The 21,272-nt window shown below is 39.0% G+C and overlaps 4 protein-coding genes across 8 annotated transcripts; all 4 read left to right on the top strand.

The window, feature by feature from the left end:
- Positions 1–1,403: 1,403 nt before the first annotated feature.
- LOC127518272 (microfibril-associated glycoprotein 4-like) lies at positions 1,404–13,726 on the top strand. 3 transcript variants are annotated; one of them, XM_051904723.1, is made up of 6 exons: positions 1,404–1,487; positions 9,544–9,608; positions 12,554–12,763; positions 12,844–12,940; positions 13,023–13,190; positions 13,313–13,726. In XM_051904723.1, exons 2-6 carry the CDS (start codon positions 9,603–9,605, stop codon positions 13,570–13,572), a joined length of 741 nt encoding a protein of 246 aa, XP_051760683.1. In that variant the 5' UTR covers positions 1,404–1,487; positions 9,544–9,602; the 3' UTR covers positions 13,573–13,726. The 3 variants fall into 3 exon arrangements, with proteins under 3 accessions (XP_051760683.1, XP_051760674.1, XP_051760665.1); XM_051904714.1 differs by lacking the exon at positions 9,544–9,608 and adding an exon at positions 1,590–1,654; XM_051904705.1 differs by lacking the exons at positions 1,404–1,487; positions 9,544–9,608 and adding exons at positions 12,211–12,294; positions 12,397–12,461.
- On the top strand, positions 1,590–2,914 carry LOC127518295 (microfibril-associated glycoprotein 4-like). Its single transcript, XM_051904755.1, has 5 exons — positions 1,590–1,654; positions 1,736–1,945; positions 2,026–2,122; positions 2,205–2,372; positions 2,452–2,914. The coding sequence occupies exons 1-5, from the start codon at positions 1,649–1,651 to the stop codon at positions 2,706–2,708; spliced, it is 738 nt and encodes a 245-aa protein (XP_051760715.1). The 5' UTR covers positions 1,590–1,648; the 3' UTR covers positions 2,709–2,914.
- Positions 1,590–10,887, top strand: LOC127518286 (microfibril-associated glycoprotein 4-like). 2 transcript variants are annotated; one of them, XM_051904739.1, is made up of 5 exons: positions 1,590–1,654; positions 9,701–9,910; positions 9,991–10,087; positions 10,168–10,335; positions 10,422–10,887. In XM_051904739.1, the coding sequence occupies exons 1-5, from the start codon at positions 1,649–1,651 to the stop codon at positions 10,676–10,678; spliced, it is 738 nt and encodes a 245-aa protein (XP_051760699.1). In that variant the 5' UTR covers positions 1,590–1,648; the 3' UTR covers positions 10,679–10,887. The 2 variants fall into 2 exon arrangements, with proteins under 2 accessions (XP_051760699.1, XP_051760691.1); XM_051904731.1 differs by lacking the exon at positions 1,590–1,654 and adding an exon at positions 9,544–9,608.
- LOC127518303 (microfibril-associated glycoprotein 4-like) lies at positions 12,397–20,869 on the top strand. 2 transcript variants are annotated; one of them, XM_051904781.1, is made up of 5 exons: positions 12,397–12,461; positions 16,145–16,354; positions 16,447–16,543; positions 20,272–20,439; positions 20,518–20,869. In XM_051904781.1, exons 1-5 carry the CDS (start codon positions 12,456–12,458, stop codon positions 20,769–20,771), a joined length of 735 nt encoding a protein of 244 aa, XP_051760741.1. In that variant the 5' UTR covers positions 12,397–12,455; the 3' UTR covers positions 20,772–20,869. The 2 variants fall into 2 exon arrangements, with proteins under 2 accessions (XP_051760741.1, XP_051760748.1); XM_051904788.1 differs by lacking the exon at positions 12,397–12,461 and adding an exon at positions 15,873–16,010.
- The last annotated feature ends 403 nt before the right edge of the window (positions 20,870–21,272 follow it).

The raw sequence follows: 21,272 nt of genomic DNA, 5'->3' as shown, positions 1-21,272 counted from the left end.
ACAGGCCCCAGAGTGCTTTAAACAATTATTGGTTACCTATAACAAATAATTGTGTCTGATTTGTCTCAGTCGTTACAGCTGCCTGCGATCGCGTCAAGCATCTTGAAAAGCGGATGTTTAGGAAAGTGCTGCGGCAAGTTTTTGTGCCATCTAGTGGTTTAAATGGAAATAAAATCAAAGGTGCATTTAGCCCAGTTGTACCCTATATAACAACTGCAAAGCTTCCAATGTGTAAACAATATGATTTACACACTAAATCCAGCATAAACTCCAGCACAACCTGCATAAGTTTAAACGCTCAAGACAGGCGTCACCTGGACCTGAAGCGATTGGCTGCCGACCGCATTTTTTGCTTGATATTTGCATAAAGTCAAGAATGCCCTACCTTTTGACGCTGTCAATCCCACAATGCACCGCACGAGCGTGAAGCTCAACTTCCATAGGAATTCATTGAAAACACTTGCTCCGCGACAGTGGGTACACACCGTAAGAATCCGTGTTATTTGAAGGGTGAAAATTTCCCCAAGCAGATTTCATTTGTGTTACGCAAATAAGCCGTGTTCAACATCACTGACAATCAGTGGCGGCTCGGCAAGGGAGGCACAGCCTACACAAAATTTTATATTATATTATTTAGATATTAGTTTGAACTGCTGCCGCTGAGGTACCAACTACGCATGGAGAGTAGAGATATTGATTATTTGATTGCAAAATTACCAAAGATACCATTTGAACAACGGCTACAAATTAATAATGAAGAAGACCCCACGCCTAAGCTAAGATATAGGCTACAGCAATCATTCACTATGTGCTCTTTTAACACAGACATTAAAAAGGACATAAGGATATTTTTGCTTCAAGTGAAAGGCTAGGTGAGTGAAATTATATTTATACTGTCTTGCTGTATATGATGTGTCGTTTTTCTTTAAATTTCCTGTCTGAAAGTGACCCAAAAAAAGCCATTTTAAAGCATTTAGGCAAACTGCTAGTGATTTGCATTTTAAACCCAGAAATGTGAGATAAGTCCATTCACAAAAGGACAGACACATATGGTCCATTTTGAAAGAAAAGCACTACTGCTAACCATGTTATCTTATCACCAGTTAGTATTTCAACATTGTGGAATGCAAGAGTGACTGAAATGACAGATGCTCTTACTGATAAAAAGGCTGGCTGAAGATGCGAGTGACTCAACGATTTTATAGACATTTCTATGATAATTGAACCCAAATTAAATTATTAAATTAGCATTCTGTCATCATGTCAGAGATGTGATGATGCTGCACTTTCCTGCTGCTTCTCCACTATCCTGTCAAAAGCAAAAAGCAATTTAATAAATAACAAAAGCAGCAGGCATGTTAACATTCAATTTGTGGCAAGAATCAAGGGTTTTGCAATATAAGTTTCTACAGTAACAGAGGAGGAGCCTGAGAATCTGACAGATATAAAGTTTGTGTCAGACTGAACAACACAAGACACATCAAACGGTGAGTTACTGTTTTATTCTTCATCATTTACCTCAGAACATTAAGAACATTTCTACAACAAACAACAATAATCTGAGGATTTTTTGGTTTGCTTTCTTCAAGATTTAAAAAGAAAACATTGATAAATCTCTGCAGTGATCAGCTGAGAAAAAACTGAGAGGATGGCAGTAAGTTCAATCACATTTACAGCGACTGTTTTTAATTGATCATCATAATTGAGGAACTTGATCAGTCGTGTCTCTCTCTAGATGCTGTTTCTCGCGGCTCTGCTCTCTGTTTTCACGGGGTTTGTTGTGTCCGTTCCTGATGGATTCAAGCCGGTCGACTGTTCTGACATTTATAAAGCAGGACAAACAGTCAGTGGGATTTACTCCATCTATCCAGCAGGTGACACTCCTGTCTGGGTTTACTGTGACATGATCTCAGATGGGAAAGATGAAGATAAAGGAGGATGGACGGTACGAATGTGACTGTAGATCATTAAACACACATCAGAACATACATTATGAATCATATCTTCTATATAAACCCATCACAGGTGTTTCAGAGGAGAATGGACGGCAGTATTAATTTTTATCAGCCGTGGAATCAGTACAAGAGAGGATTCGGGTCCACTGAAGGCGAATACTGGCTGGGTAAGATCTCACAGTGTGTGTCCGTTTGTGTGGATGATCATGTGTTTGGTTGAACATGTTCTTCATGTGTGTGTGTGAACAGGGCTGGAGAACATGTACCAGCTGACACAGAACAGGAAGTACATGCTGAGAGTGGATCTGGAGGACTTCACTGGAAAGAAAGGTTTTGCTCTGTACTCGTCCTTCTCTGTGGATTGTGAAACTGACGGGTATAAACTGCATGTTTCAGGATTCACTGATGGAGGAGCAGGTAGGACACTTTCATTCACATTAAATTCACACTTCAGTAAATGTGCACCTGATGTCCTCAATGATGCTCTTCTCTGCAGGCGACTCTCTGGCCCGCCACAATGGACAGAAGTTCTCCACCTTTGACAAGGATCAAGACACCTGGGGTAGTAACTGTGCCAAACAGTATCTCGGGGCATTTTGGTATGGAGACTGTCACCATGCAAACCCCAACGGTGTGTATTTATGGGGAGAAGATCCCACCATTTTCGCCATTGGAAATGTTTGGTACCACTTTAAGAACAATTACGCTGTTGGTTTGAAATTCATCAGCATGAAGATCAGACGCGTGTCTTAGAACTTTGAAGAAACATTACAAAACAAAACAATCAAATTAAAGTTTAGTTTCTTTTCCTCTGTTAACTGTGTAACTTAGTAAATCATGTCAGAATATATATCACTGATGTTTTGTATACTCATCAATTATTTTCTTCTTTGTTTTGGGTCACTTCTTTAAATTTTCAACTGAAATAAATCAACAATAAACTCCAGCAATGAAAGTCATTATATAGTTTTGATTATTGCCATGTGAAATAAGTCATAATTTTAGTTCTTGAAACTCATTAATTTAAGTACTCCATTCTCAAATATTTTAAATAAAATGTAACAAAAATATTAAGCATATTTCAAAAATATAATTTGTTAGTCAAATACTAATTTCCTTTAAAAATGTAAATAAGAAAAATGTAATCAACAGATTTTAGACAAATCGAACTGTTGGATTTTTAGGAGTTTATTATGGTATGTTTCACAGATATTTATTACTGTGATATTTACAAATGTACTGAATTACTTGTACCATGTAACCATGTAACTTATCACCAGTTAATATTTCAGCGTTGTGCAGTGCAAGAGTGACTGAAATGACAGATGCTCTTACCAATAAATGTTCAGATGAAGATTAGCATCATATCAGAGGTGTACTGATGCTGTACTTTCCTGCTGCTTCTCTTCTGTCCTGTCAAAATAAAAGCAAAAAGCGTTTTAATTTAATTGTAAGACTTGATTTTCCTGCTAAGACAAAAACTGAGATCAAGCACCCTGCAATAAAGCAATAAAACTCATCTGGAGAGAAGATCTCAAAGAAAGAGCATAGGACAACGCCTTGCCCTCACACATCTACAGGATGCAATAGCCCTCCCCCCAACACACACACACACACACACACACACACACACACACACACACACACACACACACCCTCCTTCCTTTCCCCCTGACTCAGGTCACTGAAAGTTCTCCAAGAAGTATAATGTATCTGGTGTATCTATTGTTTATTCCTTTCATGTTTGGTATCATTTTAAATGTCTCAGTGCGATTGGTAAAATGGTCTCAATTTCACAGCAGTCACTGGTATTATGAAGAAGACTGAAAACTAAGGATAATTCTGTTCTCCTTTTGGGTGTTGAAAAACCCACTCCTCTCCCCCAAAACAGGTGTTGGTGTAATAAATATTTACAACCCTTTGTTCTGGTCTGTATATAAGGTAAAGTGCAAAGCAGTCAGGGGGGACTTTCTGTAGCCAGAAGCCCCCACACAGTGGTGGACAAGTGTCTTCAAACACTAATCCACCACTGTGTGCATGTGCATTTCAGTTGATGTTATGCATTTATTATTTCTGAATTGGCTTCTAATTGTCCAACTATGTAATTGGCATGATACATTTTTACTTGACAAATAAAATGTTATATTTGGTTTATTCTGTATTATTTTTGATTCATTATTTCTAGTAGATTAAAGCGAAGGTATTACCGCAAATCTGTGTTCAGGATTGATCATACGGAAGGTTTAATAGATGGAGCATAGGGCACATCAATTAAGTCCATTTCGATTTCTGACTATCGCTGCCTTAAATAAGTTGCAGTTTTCGTAAATATATAAAAACTATGCTTTTTGTTACGAGTAAGCAGAGCGCGACCGACTTAAAGGTAGATATTTACCCTGCATCCAATGTTTAAGGTCAGAACTGACGAGTTTGTGTCCGAGAAGAGCACTCGAGTCGACCGAAGTGACTTTTCTAAAGCGATACCGGGACTGCAGTGAACGAATAATTGAAGATATAAGGTAATCAGAATAATCAAAAATCTAAATTAATGCATAACCAATGATTCATTTCTAATTGGAAACACAACCTAAGAATGAGAATCATTTGAAATTGGAGTCAGATTAAACGAGTGAAATTAAATAAACTTCACAGATGCGCTGAAAAGGCATACACGCGTTAACCTTCGCCCAGGCCGTCGGATTCCGTTTTTGGGCCGATGCGGGGTTCCTTACAAATAAATAATAAAAGAAGCTGGCCATACGTTAAAGGGTTAGTTCACCCAAAATTGAAAAAATTGTCATCATCATCAAAAATTGTGAATCATCATGAATAATGAGGTAATTCACACCTGAGAAGACAAAAGAATCGCATAAAGAACCTCTAATGACCTGCATAATAATGAGGCCTTTCAGTCAGGTAGGCTGTGAAAAAACCCTCTGTGATCATGTCTCAAGCTCATCATGCTGTATATCAAACATACAGAAAAAACAGCAATACTGTGAAATATTATTACAATTTAAAATAATGGTATTCTATTATATACTTTAAAATATAATAGTATTTCTGTGATGCAAAGCGTCTGAACATTCATGTTACCTTTATGGCATTTCATATAGCCTTTTAGCTTAAAAGCATGCACATTTGGAGAAATATTGATGGATTCTCATATGTTTATGTCAATTTTCTATACAGAGGAGTAATATTTATTAAATATTTATTGTCATCACTGTGAGCGCTGGATACTGTGTTTTCAATTCATACTTGCAGCCGGAGGGCGCTCTGTACACCTTTAGTCCACAAATTAATCTAAAGAAGAACAGGACATTCCAGGAACTAACAGCATGTCTTCCAGAGGTGCTAACCATGGCTTTAACATACAGATAAACACTTTTCAAGACAAATAAATACACGATTGAGATGATGTATACATGTATTGCCTCAGAATTTGCGTCTGAATAGCGCTCGTTCCGTGGGCGTAGCCGCATTAGCGGATAATGAGCTGAATCACGGGCGTCTGACATGTGTCTCTTTTCATACAGATTACATAAACACAGAATATTTGTTTTCGATTTGACTTACACGATTTAAAACCTGACATTTCAACGTTTCTTTAGACATAAGTCAAATTTTTTTGTGATTAGTATTCACTAAGTTACAGTTCATTTTCTGAGAACTATCAGATTGGACTTCGTTCAGAGGGAGACGAGAGATCACGCATCATGTTAGTTTTCTTTATTTTGCAAAAAGCACATAATTTTGTTTTTACTCTGAGTGTACACAAATAAAAGAAGATATTCCACAAATTTTAATGGTGTATAACTTTTAATTATATGTGCAACATTGACGGAGTATTTTGAGTCTCTTTCACACTGGTAAGAAAAAAACCGAGGTGGTATCGCCGGCGTGACCGCCAACCCGAGGGAGTTAAATAGACTGGTGTGATCACATGAATTACTTGTATAAAAGGCTCAGAGTCATATCCACTTGTTGTTTTGGGGTGTGCCGGGTATAGTTAAGGACTTTTTATGATACTGCTGTTGCATCTGTAATTTTGCCAGCTCAGTTATAGGGCGCTCTCTGAAAATTCAGATTGTAGGGGAGCTGTCTTCCCTCATGAAGTATAAATCTCACCCCCTCCATGATACTGTCAGGCGTGCTCCAAGGAAGACGGAAGCAGAAGATACAAGTAACACAACGAAGTTTAATCTCAGAGACTGGAAGAACGGGTAACAGCAAACACTCTAGACATTAACAATATCGGACACTGAACTGAACACAGGCAGGAACTGAAATGCACAATACAAATGACAAACAGCTGTGAAGGTAATCAGTGTCCATGGTGAGTGATGAGTGGCGGGAACAGAGAAGCACATGACAAACAAAACAAACGGGACAAGGCGGTGACTGTGACATTACACCCCCCTCCGGCAAGGCGCGTCCTCGCGCCATAACGTAACATCCAAGGGGAGGGCCCGAGGGGGTTCTGGAGGTGGACGGAGTGATGGTGATGGAGTGGTGAAGGGAGGACGACCATCCCCAGGCGGCGTTGGTGGTGGACGACCGCTGGCACAGACCCAGAGCTCCCCAGAACCGACATTCCATGGCAGAGTCGATGATGGGAGGAGCCCAGATGGTGTTGGGCGGTCTGACGGCATCTGGGGGACGACCGACGGAGACTCGGCAGGTGGATCCAGGGGCGCAGACGGAGAGCTGGCGAACTCCCGTGATGTTGCAGGCTTAGGAGACCCCGGCGACGTCACGGCGACGATCAACGTAGGTGGAGCAGGAGATCCCGAAGGCTGTGGTGACGCCGGTGTGACAGAGGACAGAGGCGACCCCGAGGGGAAGGAGGAACCCCCCTGTAGCCGTAAGTGGGAGGAGCCTGGATGGAGCCGGCAGGTCCACGGGCCGAGATGGAGCGGAGAGGTCAACGACGGGAGGTGAAGCCACAGGATCCTCTTGTCTGGGCGCTGCGGATGGATGACTGACCTGCGGCTCGACGTCACAGGGATCCTCCGGAGACGGCGCAGGGCTGGAGACATCCGGCAGCGATGGGACTGGAGGACTGGCTGAGAACTGTGGTGACGTCAACGTGAGCAGATCAACAGTGAGGAGGTCAGAGTTCATTATGTAGTCCATAGAAGATGATGTCGATGAAGATGATGATACCGGGTGGGACAGGGTGGGAGTCGAATCCTCGCTGAAGTCAATCAGCCAGTCCTCCCTCTCCGAGGTCGTCTCTCCCTCATCCGCAGGTGTCATGGGCTCACACCCCTGGTCAGACGCTTGATGGAGCTCCTCTTCCGGGGCGAGGGTCACCTCTGTCCTCGAGAACTTGGGATCCGGTTGACACGTCACGGCCGGTGGAAACTCTCCATCTGCAGGGGGCTCGCATGAGAACTCTGCGGTCGTTGGGGATGATCCGGGCTCTGGGTCTGGCGATGTTCTGCACAGGGACGCAACACTCTCCAGACACCCTGATGACAGCTTCTTTCCAGGAAAGTCCGGAAGTGTCTGGGAGGTCCACGGGATGATGGTAATTCGCCCCGATCCAGAACAGTGACTTCAGGGTCTCATCATCAAAGTGGCAGGTCAGTGCAAGGCAGGTGAAGTCCTGGGTGAGCACAAACAAATCGTGGCTCTCCTGAGCCATGAGCGCAAACTTCTTTGCATAATCCATTTTTGTGGTCCGGTATTCTGTCAGGCGTGCTCCAAGGAAGACGGAAGCAGAAGATACAAGTAACACAACAAAGTTTAATCTCAGAGACTGGAAGAACGGGTAACAGCAAACACTCTAGACATTAACAATATCGGACACTGAACTGAACACAGGCAGGAACTGAAATGCACAATACAAATGACAAACAGCTGTGAAGGTAATCAGTGTCCATGGTTAATGATGAGTGGCGGGAACAGAGAAGCACATGACAAACAAAACAAACGGGACAAGGCGGTGACTGTGACATTACACCCCCTTCCGACAAGGCGCGTCCTCGCGCCGTAACGTAACATCCAAGGGGAGGGCCCGAGGGGGTTCGGGAGGTGGACGGAGTGATGGTGATGGAGTGGTGAAGGGAGGACGACAATCCCCAGGCGGCGTTGGTGGTGGACGACCGCTGGAACAGACCCAGAGCTCCCCAGAACCGACATTCCATGGCAGAGTCGTTGATGGGAGGAGCCCAGATGGTGTTGGGCAGACTGACGGCATCTGGGGGATGACCGACGGAGACTCGGCAGGTGGATCCAGGGGCGCAGACGGAGAGCTGGCGAACTCCCGCGACATTGCAGGCTTAGGAGACCCCGGCGACGTCACGGCGACGATCGACGTAGGTGGAGCAGGAGATCCCGAAGGCTGTGGTGACGCCGGTGCGACGGAGGACAGAGGCGACCCCGAGGGGAAGGAGGAACCCCCTGTGGCCGTAGGTGGGAGGAGCCTGGACGGAGCCGGCAGGTCCACGGGCCGAGATGGAGCGGAGAGGTCGACGGCGGGAGGCGAAGCCACAATATCCTCTTGTCTGGGCGTTGCGGATAGATGACTTACCTGCGGCTCGATGTCACAGGGATCCTCCGGAGACAGCGCAGGGCTGGAGACATCCGGCAACGATGGGACTGGAGGACTGGCTGAGAACTGTGGTGACGTCAACGTGGGCAGATCAACAGTGAGGAGGTCAGAGTTCATTATGTAGTCCATAGAAGATGATGTCGATGAAGATGATGATACCGGGTGGGACAGGGTGGGAGTCGAATCCTCGCTGAAGTCAATCAGCCAGTCCTCCCTCTCCGAGGTCGTGTCTCCCTCACCTGCAGGGGGCTCGCATGAGAACTCTGCGGTCGTTGGGGACGATCCGGGCTCTGGGTCTGGCGATGTTCAGACTCTGACAGATACAGACTATGTGTAGCTCATTTACCAACAGACTTGTTAACCCACATTGCTCAAAAGAGCGATATAGAAGGTCTTTTCTTCCATCTGCCATGAGACTGTTTAATCAAATGTGATCATGATTTGTGTACCTTGTGTCTGAGATGTTGTGTTTGTTGGTGCATTTGATGTAGTTTTCATTCACTGTATTTTCTGTATATATCTTATTTATAGTATCTAACTTATCACCAGTTAGTATTTCAACATTGTGGAATGCAAGAGTGACTGAAATGACAGATGCTCTTACCAATAAAATTTCAGTTGAAGATGCGAGTGACTCAACGATTTTATAGACATTTCTATGATAATTGAACCCAAATTAAATTATTAAATTAGCATTCTGTCATCATGTCAGAGGTGTGATGATGCTGCACTTTTCTGCTGCTTCTCCACTATCCTGTCAAAAGCAAAAAGCAATTTAATAAATAACAAAAGCAGCAGGCGTGTTAACATTCAGTTTGTGCCAAGAATCAAGGGTTTTGCAATATAAGTTTCTACAGTAACAGAGGAGGAGCCTGAGAATCTGACAGATATAAAGTTTGTGAACAACACAAGGCACATCAAACGGTGAGTTACTGTTTTATTCTTCATCATTTACCTCAGAACATTAAGAACATTTCTACAACAAACAACAATAATCTGAGGATTTTTTGGTTTGCTTTCTTCAAGATTTAAAAAGAAAACATTGATAAATCTCTGCAGTGATCAGCTGAGAAAAAACTGAGAGGATGGCAGTAAGTTCAATCACATTTACAGCGACTGTTTTTAATTTTATTATAATTGATCATCATAATTGAGGAACTTGATCAGTCGTGTCTCTCTCTAGATGCTGTTTCTCGCGGCTCTGCTCTCTGTTTTCACGGGGTTTGTTGTGTCCGTTCCTGATGGATTCAAGCCGGTCGACTGTTCTGACCTTTATAAAGCAGGACAAACAGTCAGTGGGATTTACTCCATCTATCCAGCAGGTGACACTCCTGTCTGGGTTTACTGTCACATGATCTCAGATGGGAAAGATGAAGATAAAGGAGGATGGACGGTATGAATGTGACTGTAGATCATTAAACACACATCAGAACATACATTATGAATCATATCTTCTATATAAACCCATCACAGGTGTTTCAGAGGAGAATGGACGGCAGTATTAATTTTTATCAGCCGTGGAATCAGTACAAGACAGGATTCGGGTCCACTGAAGGCGAATACTGGCTGGGTAAGATCTCACAGTGTGTGTCTGTTTGTATGGATGATCATGTGTTTGGTTGAACATGTTCTTCATGTGTGTGTGAACAGGGCTGGAGAACATGTACCAGCTGACACGTAACAGGAAGTACATGCTGAGAGTGGATCTGGAGGACTTTGAAGGAAGGAAAGGTTTTGCTCTGTACTCGTCCTTCTCTGTGGATTGTGAAAATGAGGGGTATAAACTGCATGTTTCAGGATTCAGTAATAGAGGAGCAGGTAGGACACTTTCATTCACATTAAAATCACACTCAGTTGAGTAAATATGCACCTGATGTCCTCAATGATGCTCTTCTTCTCTGCAGGCGACTCTTTGTCCTACCACAATGATATGAAGTTCTCCACCTTTGACAAAGACCAAGATTCCGATAAGAAGAACTGTGCCAAACAGCATCTTGGGGCATTTTGGTACGCAGCCTGTTACAGAACAAACCCTAACGGTGTGTATTTATGGGGAGAAGATCCCACCATTTTCGGCATTGGAAATGTTTGGTACCACTGGAAGAACAATTACGCTGTTGGTTTGAAATTCATCAGCATGAAGATCAGACGCGTGTCTTAGAACTTTGAAGAAACATTACAAAACAAAACAATCAAATTAAAGTTTAGTTTCTTTTCCTCTGTTAACTGTGTAACTTAGTAAATCATGTCAGAATATATATCACTGATGTTTTGTATACTCATCAATTATTTTCTTCTTCTTTGTTTTGGGTCACTTCTTTAAATTTTCAACTGAAACAAATCAACAATAAACTCCAGCAATGAAAGTCATTATATAGTTTTGATTATTGCCATGTGAAATAAGTCATAATTTTAGTTCTTGAAACTGAGTAATTTAATTACTCTATTCTTAAATATTTTAAATAAAATTTAACAAAAATATTAAGTATAGTTTAAAAATATAATTTGTTAGTCAAATACTAATTTCCTTTAAAAATGTAAATGAGAAAAATGTAAACAACAGATTTTAGACAAATCGAACTGTTGGATTTTTAGGAGTTTATTATGGTATGTTGCACAGATATTTATTACTGTGATATTTACAAAAGTACTGAATTTTTTTTAGAGTGTACGGCTAACCATGTAACTTATCACCAGTTAATATTTCAGCGTTGTGCAGTGCAAGAGTGACTGAAATGACAGATGCTCTTACTGATAAAAGTTCAGATGAAGATTAGCATCATATCAGAGGTGCACTGATGCTGTACTTTCCTGCTGCTTCTCTTCTGTCCTGTCAAAATAAAAGCAAAAAGCTTTTTAATTTAATAAATAATAAAAGAAGCTGGCCATATGTTAAAGGGTTAGTTCACCCAAAATTGAAAAAATTGTCATCAAATAACTGGGAGTCTATTTAAATAGACTGGTGTGATCACATGAATTACTTGTATAAAAGGCTCAGAGTCATATCCACTTGTTGTTTTGGGGTGTGCCGGGTATAGTTAAGGACTTTTTATGATACTGCTGTTGCATCTGTAATTTTGCCAGCTCAGTTATAGGGCGCTCTCTGAAAATTCAGATTGTAGGGAAGCTGTCTTCCCTCATGAAGTATAAATCTCACCCCCTCCATGATACAGACTACAGTATGTGTAGCTCATTTACCAACAGACTTGTTAACCCACGTTGCTCAAAAGAGCGATATAGAAGGTCTTTTCTTCCATCTGCCATGAGACTGTTTAATCAAATGTGATCATGATTTGTGTACCTTGTGTCTGAGATGTTGTGTTTGGTGGTGCATTTGGTGTAGTTTTCATTCACTGTATTTTCTGTATATATCTTATTTATAGTATCTAACTTATCACCAGTTAGTTTTTCAACATTGTGGAATGCAAGAGTCACTGAAATGACAGATGCTCTTACTGATAAAAAGGTTGGTTGAAGATGCGAGTGACTCAACAATTTTATAGACATTTCTATGATAATTGAACCCACATTAAATTAGCATTCTGTCATCATGTCAGAGGTGTGATGATGCTGCACTTTCCTTCTGCTTCTCCACTATCCTGTCAAAAGCAAAAAGCAATTTAATAAATAACAAAAGCAGCAGGCATGTTAACATTCAATTTGTACCAAGAATCAAGGGTTTTGCAATATAAGTTTCTACAGTAACAGAGGAGGAGCCTGAGAATCTGACAGATATAAAGTTTGTGTCAGACTGAACAACACAAGACACATCAAACGGTGAGTTACTGTTTTATTCTTCATCATTTACCTCAGAACATTAAGAACATTTCTACAACAAACAACAATAATCTGAGGATTTTTTGGTTTGCTTTCTTCAAGATTTAAAAAGAAAACATTGATAAATCTCTGCAGTGATCAGCTGAGAAAAAACTGAGAGGATGGCAGTAAGTTCAATCACATTTACAGCGACTGTTTTTAATTTTACTATAATTGATCATCATAATTGAGGAACTTGATCAGTCGTGTCTCTCTCTAGATGCTGTTTCTCGCGGCTCTGCTCTCTGTTTTCACGGGGTTTGTTGTGTCGGTTCCTGATGGATTCAAGCCGGTCGACTGTTCTGACCTTTATAAAGCAGGACAAACAGTCAGTGGGATTTACTCCATCTATCCAGCAGGTGACACTCCTGTCTGGGTTTACTGTCACATGATCTCAGATGGGAAAGATGAAGATAAAGGAGGATGGACGGTACGAATGTGACTTTAGATCATTAAACACACATCAGAACATACATTATAAATCATATCTTCTATATAAACCCATCACAGGTGATTCAGAGGAGAATGGACGGCAGTATTAATTTTTATCGGCCGTGGAATCAGTACAAGAAAGGATTTGGGAAAGTGGAGAGTGAATACTGGCTGGGTAAGATCTCACAGTGTGTGTCCGTTTGTGTGGATGATCATGTGTTTGGTTGAACATGTTCTTCATGTGTGTGTGTGAACAGGGCTGGAGAACATGTACCAGCTGACACGTAACAGGAAGTACATGCTGAGAGTGGATCTGGAGGACTTTGAAGGAAAGAAAGGTTTTGCTCTGTACTCGTCCTTCTCTGTGGATTGTGAAAATGAGGGGTATAAACTGCATGTTTCAGGATTCACTGATGGAGGAGCAGGTAGGACACTTTTATACTTTCACACTTGAAGACACTTATCCATACACTATCAAATGTTTTTGTAATTTCACTGAAATATTCTTCATCTAAATATGATGTTAATATCCTCTTCTTCTCTGCAGGTGACTCTTTATCTGGCCATAATGATCAGAAGTTCACCACCTTTGACAAAGATCAAGATCCCTATAAGAAGAACTGTGCCAAACTGTTTCTCGGGGCATTTTGGTACACAGTAGGATGTCACTACACAAACCCCAACGGTGTGTATTTGTGGGGAGAACACAACACACATCACGCCATTGGTGTTGTTTGGAGAAGCTGGAAAAACAGTTTCTCTGTCAGTGTGAAATCCATCAGCATGAAGATCAAACGTGTGTCTTAGAAGCATTAGTGTTTTTAGGAACAAATTATCAGCTGTTGTTTTCAACATATAACAAATGTAAAGGTTTTACTTTCGTCACTGTAAGTAAATCAATGTATATCTTTGGTTTTGTTCTTTTGATTTACTTAAACATAAATAAATAAAATAAACTCCAGCATTGATATGTCTATATGCATTACGTCAAATGTGTTTGATCTCATCAGATGAATTACTGCGAACTGGAAAAATTAATCTGTTGGTATGATGGGTTGATTCTGCTCATCATTATATAATAAGGCCTGATGCGTCCATTTTATAACAAACCTGATACACAGTATGTGATTTTTCCAACCTTTATGGTTGTTGCTTGTCTGATTGTACAATATGGTGAAATCCAGCATAAAAGCAAAGGCAGAATGGATAAAATCAGCATTTTTAATGTAAACATTTAGGCCTACACTCTTAAAAATAAAGGTTGCAAAAATAAAGTTTTTTTTAAAGCAATACCAGAAGGTCCAAGGATCTTCATGGAACCATTGATCACAACAAAGTACTTTTAGGGTGCGTTCTGTAGGAAACTTTTTCCTCGTCGAAGCAGAGACCAGGAGACGTTGGGATATCTTTCAAGCAGAAGTTACTCTTTATTGAGAAACGCGCTGTGCGTCGCTGTTGTCATCCAAGTCCAACTAAGGCAGTGTACATTGTAGTTTATATACATTTAAGGGGGAGGGATACATACAGTAGAGGTGGAGACAATTCAGGAATCAGCCTGTTACCGGCATTTCCCAGCCCTGATCTAATCAGCATAACAGTGTCATTCAAATGCATAGGTGCTAATCCAATCAGTCTGACAGTATCGCCCACACCTTCACATTATCATAGAGACAAAGGCAGAGCTGTGTCTTGAGCTTGTCATGCCAAATGGTCAGGAAGTGCATAAAGACACCTGGGCTGCCTGACTTGATTTTCTTAGAAAGTCATCCTTTTTACCTTAAAATGCTAAATACAATGTACTTCACTGTAGTATTTCATGTGATGTTATGTCAGGATGTAGGATCAGCAGATCTTAAACAGATTCTTAAATTTGTAATCCCACAGTTCACACTAGTTTGGTTCGAAAAAAGAAAAAGAAAAACATTTAGTTCTGGTACGATTAGCGTTCAGATTGACAATTTTATTACTGAACCAAAAGATACTAAACCTAAAGTCATAGGGATACGTCCACAACCTGATTGGTCGGATTTTATGATGTATTGCCTATTTTGCGACAGTTGTTTAATCAACTTTAATGTAGTAATTTGTCTGTTATTAAAACAGACATGTTGATCTTCTTCATCAATGCAGAAATGTTTTCTGAAAACACCTGCAATTGCTGATAGAGAAGCAAAAGTCAAGGTTCAAGAGTGCAACTAAAGCAAACACTGATCTCAATGATGGTGACCTCAAATAAACATTTTCATTAAGACATCAACATCTAAATCTCTGTTAATTCTCAATAAGAGCTTCTGTAGACGTGTGACAGAAATAAAGTCAGTCTGGTTAGTAATAAGTGAAGCTGGTGATGCTGTTTGTGGAGTTGTTTAATCAGATCTTCAGAGATTTAATGTCTTTTATCTTCAGTTCATCTAAGGCTGTGGCTGAAGAAAGTTGTAGTTTGTGTTCTTATTTCTCTTTCTTTCAGTGCTTGTTCACAGCAGGTGTTTGAATGATTGAAAGAATGTTTCAGGAACATCATACTAACCTTTAAATAACATTCTACTAACATTAAGGAAACTGGACATTCTCATGTTCTTGAAATGTTACAAATCAACGTTCCTAGAATGTTGAATTTTAGATCAAAATTAAGTTGAAAGAACATTTGAGGAACTTTATACCTTATAAAAATGTTCCTCTAACATCAAGAAAACTGGACGGTTTTTTATGTTCCAAGAACCAACACTGAATATTTGGAGAACGTTCTTATAACAAACTCGTGACTATGACGAGAAAAACTGATGTGTGTGAGGATTATGTCCTTTTTAGGGCCTCATCTTCCTGTTTTTGGTTCATTTGCACATCTTTGGTCCATGTTGCGTTCATATAATGTAAATGATTTTTTGATGTAAAAATTCCCGCAAAATGATCCGTGAGGAACAGTGTTCTCCTGCACCCCTTTCTGCCACAGTTCAATTTTAGCTGGCGATCAACAAAACATTAAAACATCAGGCTTATTTTTAAACATATTATTTGAAGAACATTGCAAAACAGTCAAATGGAAATTTTCTAAACGCTTGCATCAACGGTTGACATTTCAACATTATTGCACAATAAAATAATGATTCAAATGATTTTAAAAGGTGGTTTCATACTGATAAAGGTTGGGTTGAGAAAACTGTAAACGCTCTGAATAAAGGACTCAGCGATTGAGCACAAGATCCAGTGATCTGAACATCTCAGCTTCAGTCGTCACAACAGAAATGGTGAGTTACTCTTTTATTCTTCAGCATTTACCTCATAGATAAGGAACGTGTTTATTATTTTTTCACACTGGTTTAATTTCGGTGTGATTTGATCATCATAAACGAGGAACTTGATCAGTCGTGTCTCTCTCTAGATGCTGTTTCTCGCGGCTCTGCTCTCTGTTTTCACGGGGTTTGTTGTGTCCGTTCCTGATGGATTCAAGCCGGTCGACTGTTCTGACCTTTATAAAGCAGGACAAACAGTCAGTGGGATTTACTCCATCTATCCAGCAGGTGACACTCCTGTCTGGGTTTACTGTGACATGATCTCAGGTGGGAAAGATGAAGACAACGGAGGATGGACGGTATGAATGTGGCTTTTTATATAAAAAAACATGGAGAACATTTAATAAATGCTTTTAACCTTTAAACTGATAAATACTACAACCCATCACAGGTGATTCAGAGACGAATGGATGGCAGTATTAATTTTTATCAGCCGTGGAAAGAGTACAAGAGAGGATTCGGGACCACCGAGGGCGAATACTGGCTGGGTAACAATTCACTAGAGATTTTGGGTTGCGTCAGAAAATAAAACATTTACTGAACACTAAAGTCACTATAAAAATGCATAACTGTCTTTGCATTATATAACAGAAGTATTGAATCCAGTGTCATTTATGTTAAAGAAATGGAAATTAAGTTTCTTCCATTTTAAAATAGGCTACATACAATAGATATAATGTTAACCCTTTAATTGGCAAGACCATAAAGAGACATCAGAAAATCAATTTATTGCTATTTTCCATTTTATTAGGACACAAATAATACAATTTGATCTTTTTTTTTTTTTTTTTTTCAAAATATGACTTTTAATTTTGATTTTAATGTTTATATCGTTGCCAGTTTTTGGGTATAAATTCATTGAAAACTGAATTCTTGTTTGGCAGTGCCTTTTACAACATTTTAAACTATTTTAAAACATTTTATTCTCCTACAACATACAATAAACAACCTTTCTAACACATTCTGATAAAAAAATAAATGATAAACACTATATACAGTGGTATGCGAAAGTATGTGAACCCCTTGCAGAATCTGTGAAAATGTGAATAATTTTAACAAAATAAGAGAGATCATACAAAATGCATGATATTTTTTATTTAGTACTGTCCTGAGTAAGATATTTTACATAAAAGATGTTTACATATAATCCACAAGACAAAAAAAATAGCTGAATTTATTAAAATAACCCCATTCATAAGTTTGTGAACCATTGATTCTTAATACTGTGTGTGGTTACCTGGATGATCTACGACTGTTTGTTTGTTGTGTGATGGTTGTTCATGAGTCTCTTGTTTGTTCTGAGCAGTTAAACTGAGCTCTGTTCTTCAGAAAAATCCTCCAGGTCCTGCAGATTATTCAGTTTTCAAGGATATTTTGCATATTTGAACCCTTTCCAGCAGTGACTGATATTCAAGCGAAATAAGAAAAATTTGGACATCTGCATCCTGTTCAAAAGTTTTCACCCCCCGACTCTTAATGCATCGTATTTCCTTCTGGAGCATCAGTGAATGTTTGAACCTTTTTTAATAGTTGTGTTTGAGTCCCTCAGTTGTCCTCAGTGTGAAAAGATGGATCTCAAAATCATTCAGTCACTGCTGGAAAGGGTTCAAATATGCAAAAGATGCTGGAAAACTGAAGAATTTTTGGGACCTGGAGGATTTTTCTGAAGAACAGAGCTCAGTTTAACTGCTCAGGACAAACAAGAGACTCATGAACAACCATCACAAAACAAACAAACAGTCGTGGATCATCCAGGTAACCACACACAGAATTAAGAATCAATGGTTCACAAACTTATGAACTGGGTCATTTTAATAAATTCAGCTATTTTTTTTGTCTTGTGGATTATATGTAAACATCTTTTATGTAAAATATCTTACTCATGACAGTACTAAATAAAAAATATCATGCATTTTGTATGATCTCTCTTATTTTGTTAAAATTATTCACATTTTCACAGATTCTGCAAGGGGTTCACATACTTTCGCATACCACTGTATATATGAATTGATTTATAATGCAAACTCATATAAGTTCATTCAGCACAGTTGAATTTAATACTAGCCTTAAAAAGGGCAAGACCATAAAGAGAACTCAGAAAATTAATGTATTGCTATTTTCCATCTAATTAAGACATAAATAATACAATTTCATGATTTTTTTTTTTTTTTTTTTTTTTTTAAACATGACTTTTATTTTTTATTGTAATGTTTGTATCTCCAGGATAGTTGCCTCTTTGAGTGTATAAATTCATTGAAAACAGAATGCTTGTTTGGCAATGCAAATTGGCAAGCTACATTTATTCTTTCATAACTTAAACTAAACATTCTGTGTAAAATTCTGTTGAACAATAAGGATAATGCCTATTTATATATTACTGTATCGTATTTAATACGCAAATTTCTAGGGCCTATAAATTATCAATATGACCAAAACTTTGTTGAAAACCCGTCGTACACAATCTACTGCATTCCTTCTGTCCTCTGATTGATAATTCATACTTTTTTTGCTCATAAATCTTTCATGATTTTTATAAATTTTATAAAATGATTTTATAAAAAATGTAGATAAACATTTACTGGACTGACGAAACTCGATTATTCATGTTCATACACCATTTTTTAATGTAAAAAATTAAAACCTCTTTTTACGTTTTTTCATGTTAATGTAAATGTCAAATATGACACAACAGGCTTTTGGGGAATATTTATTTTTCCATCTATCAATTATCATTGAATTGCATATATGAGCTTTAAAACCCAGATGTATAAATATGATGCTCAACAAAAAACACATGCATATACTATATATATATAAGTTTGCATGTATTTTTTTATAGTATCATATTTCATATATACACACGTCTGGTTCACTATCTTTGTGGGGACTCTCCATAGACAATGATTTATACAAACTGTATTATATGTACAAATCAATGATAATTGAGAAATTGACAAATAAATGTTCCCCAAAAGCCTGTTGTGTCATATTTGACATTTACATTAACATGAAAAAATGTAAAAAGATTTTTTTTAACATTAAAAAAATAATGCATGAATAATGAAGTAAAGCCAAGTTGCTTCAGTCCAGAAAATGTTTATCTTACATTTACTTCATAAAAAATCATTAAAGATTTATGAGTAAAAAAAGACTTTACTTGATAAAAAGGTATGAATTATCAATCAGAGGACAGAAGGAATGCAGTAGATTGTGTAAAACAGGTTTTTCAGCAAAGTTTTGGTCATATTGATAAATTATAGACCCTAGACATTTGCATATCAAATATGAGATAATAGGCTAATATATTCATAAATAGGCATTATATTTATTGTTCAACAGAATTTTACAAAGAATGTTTTCTTTAAGTTATGAGAGAATAAATGTTTTATAAATGTGTCTATAATGTTGTAAAAGGCACTGCCGAACAAGCATTCTGTTTTCAACTGATTTATTCCCCTAAACTGGCGATGTACAAACATGATACAAACATTTACAGACAGATTATGCAAAATATAAAAATTAAATTCATAAATTTTCAACATTGCCGTGAGCTAAACAAAGTCAATATACCTAAATATTCACAACAAACACCCTTTCAACATGAAACCAAGAAATGAGACCTAAACTTTCCCTGACTCTCCCCACAGCCTCTCAAATGTTTGTATCCCACAGGATACGCCGCCAATTCAAGGGTTAAAAAAATTAAGAAAAGTGCCCACTTTTGGTTGTGAAACTTTGTGGATTATATTTGTCATGATACTTGAGGAGAAATGACTTCATCCATTGCAAATCACCTCAAATCATGTAAAGGCTGCAAAGGCTCTTTTCTTGTCCTCATGCCGTAACTGTCAGTCACTCGCACATGCGCTGTTGCGCACACACACCGCTCACATCCTCATTTTCTGTGGAACTGTGTGCGGACGACAGTGCACGTACTAACTGATTAAACATCGTGCACATGCGCAGAACACGTCCATGAAGGACTTTGTGTGTTTTGAGTATTCTTGGGCTTTCAGTGGTTTTGGTATTTTGAATCTAATGCAATGAATTTAAGACAATGTTAAGTGGGACTTGAGTGTCCAAAAGTACCCAAAAACATGTTGAGGCCACTGTATATTATGGCTGGAATGACTACAAACTTTTAACATGTGATTTATATGCCAGTAGGATGTCCAGTGTTTGGTTGAACATGTTCTTCATGTGTGTGTGTGAACAGGGCTGGAGAACATGTACCAGCTGACACGTAACAGGAAGTACATGCTGAGAGCGGATCTGGAGGACTTTGACGGAAGGAAAGGTTTTGCTCTGTACTCGTCCTTCTCTGTGGGTCCTGAAACTGACGGGTATAAACTGCATGTTTCAGGATTCAAGGATGGAGGAGCAGGTAGGCACTTTCATTCATACTCATAAAAACTCATTCCAGTTGAGATACTGTCCTCAATGATGCTCTTCTTCTCTGCAGGCGACTCTTTATCTGACCATAATGATCAGAAGTTCTCCACCTTTGACAAAGACCAAGACTCCAACGCAGATAACTGTGCTCAAGAGTTTCTGGGGGCATTTTGGTACAAACATTGTCTCAAAGCAAACCCCAACGGTGTGTATTTATGGGGAGAAGATGACACCCATTTAAGCATTGGTGTTGTTTGGTCAACCTGGAAGAATTATGCTGTCAGTATGAAATCCATCAGCATGAAGATCAAACGTGTGTCTTAGGAATTGTAATGTTTCCAGAAGCAATCATGTAACAAGGTTTAATGTTGTGCTTTCCTTCCTTAACCATGCAACTGAGTAAACCAATGATGTTGTCTTTATTTTTTGGTCAGCTTTTAACGTCTGTCAGAGGGCTTGAAGTCTGCTCAGATGAAAATAGAAAACAGGAGGCGAGAAGAAAAACCTGAGGCAAACAAACTGATAGTCCCACGAGTCTTTCTAGATGGTTTGCACAATAGGCACACTATTCACGCAATGTAAAAGAGCGAGTGTAAAACAGGAAAAGAAAGCACTCTGATGAACGCTACATCTCTCTCAGCATTCTCTCTCTCTCGGTGTGTGTGCGCTCACATACAATAACATACGCCATAGAAGAAGTCATCCTATTACATTAATGTCATTTAACAGTATTCAACATTAGGTAAAAATTAGGTAAAGGCTGCCCTCAGCTGTACACGACTGAGTACAACATCACTCATACATGAAAAGATGTTATTTAATTGA

The sequence above is a fragment of the Ctenopharyngodon idella genome, chromosome 1 (assembly GCF_019924925.1).
Source record: "Ctenopharyngodon idella isolate HZGC_01 chromosome 1, HZGC01, whole genome shotgun sequence".
Lineage (NCBI taxonomy): Eukaryota > Metazoa > Chordata > Actinopteri > Cypriniformes > Xenocyprididae > Ctenopharyngodon > Ctenopharyngodon idella.
The sequence above is the reverse complement of the archived record's forward strand: the minus strand, read 5'-3'. Positions and strand labels throughout refer to the sequence as shown.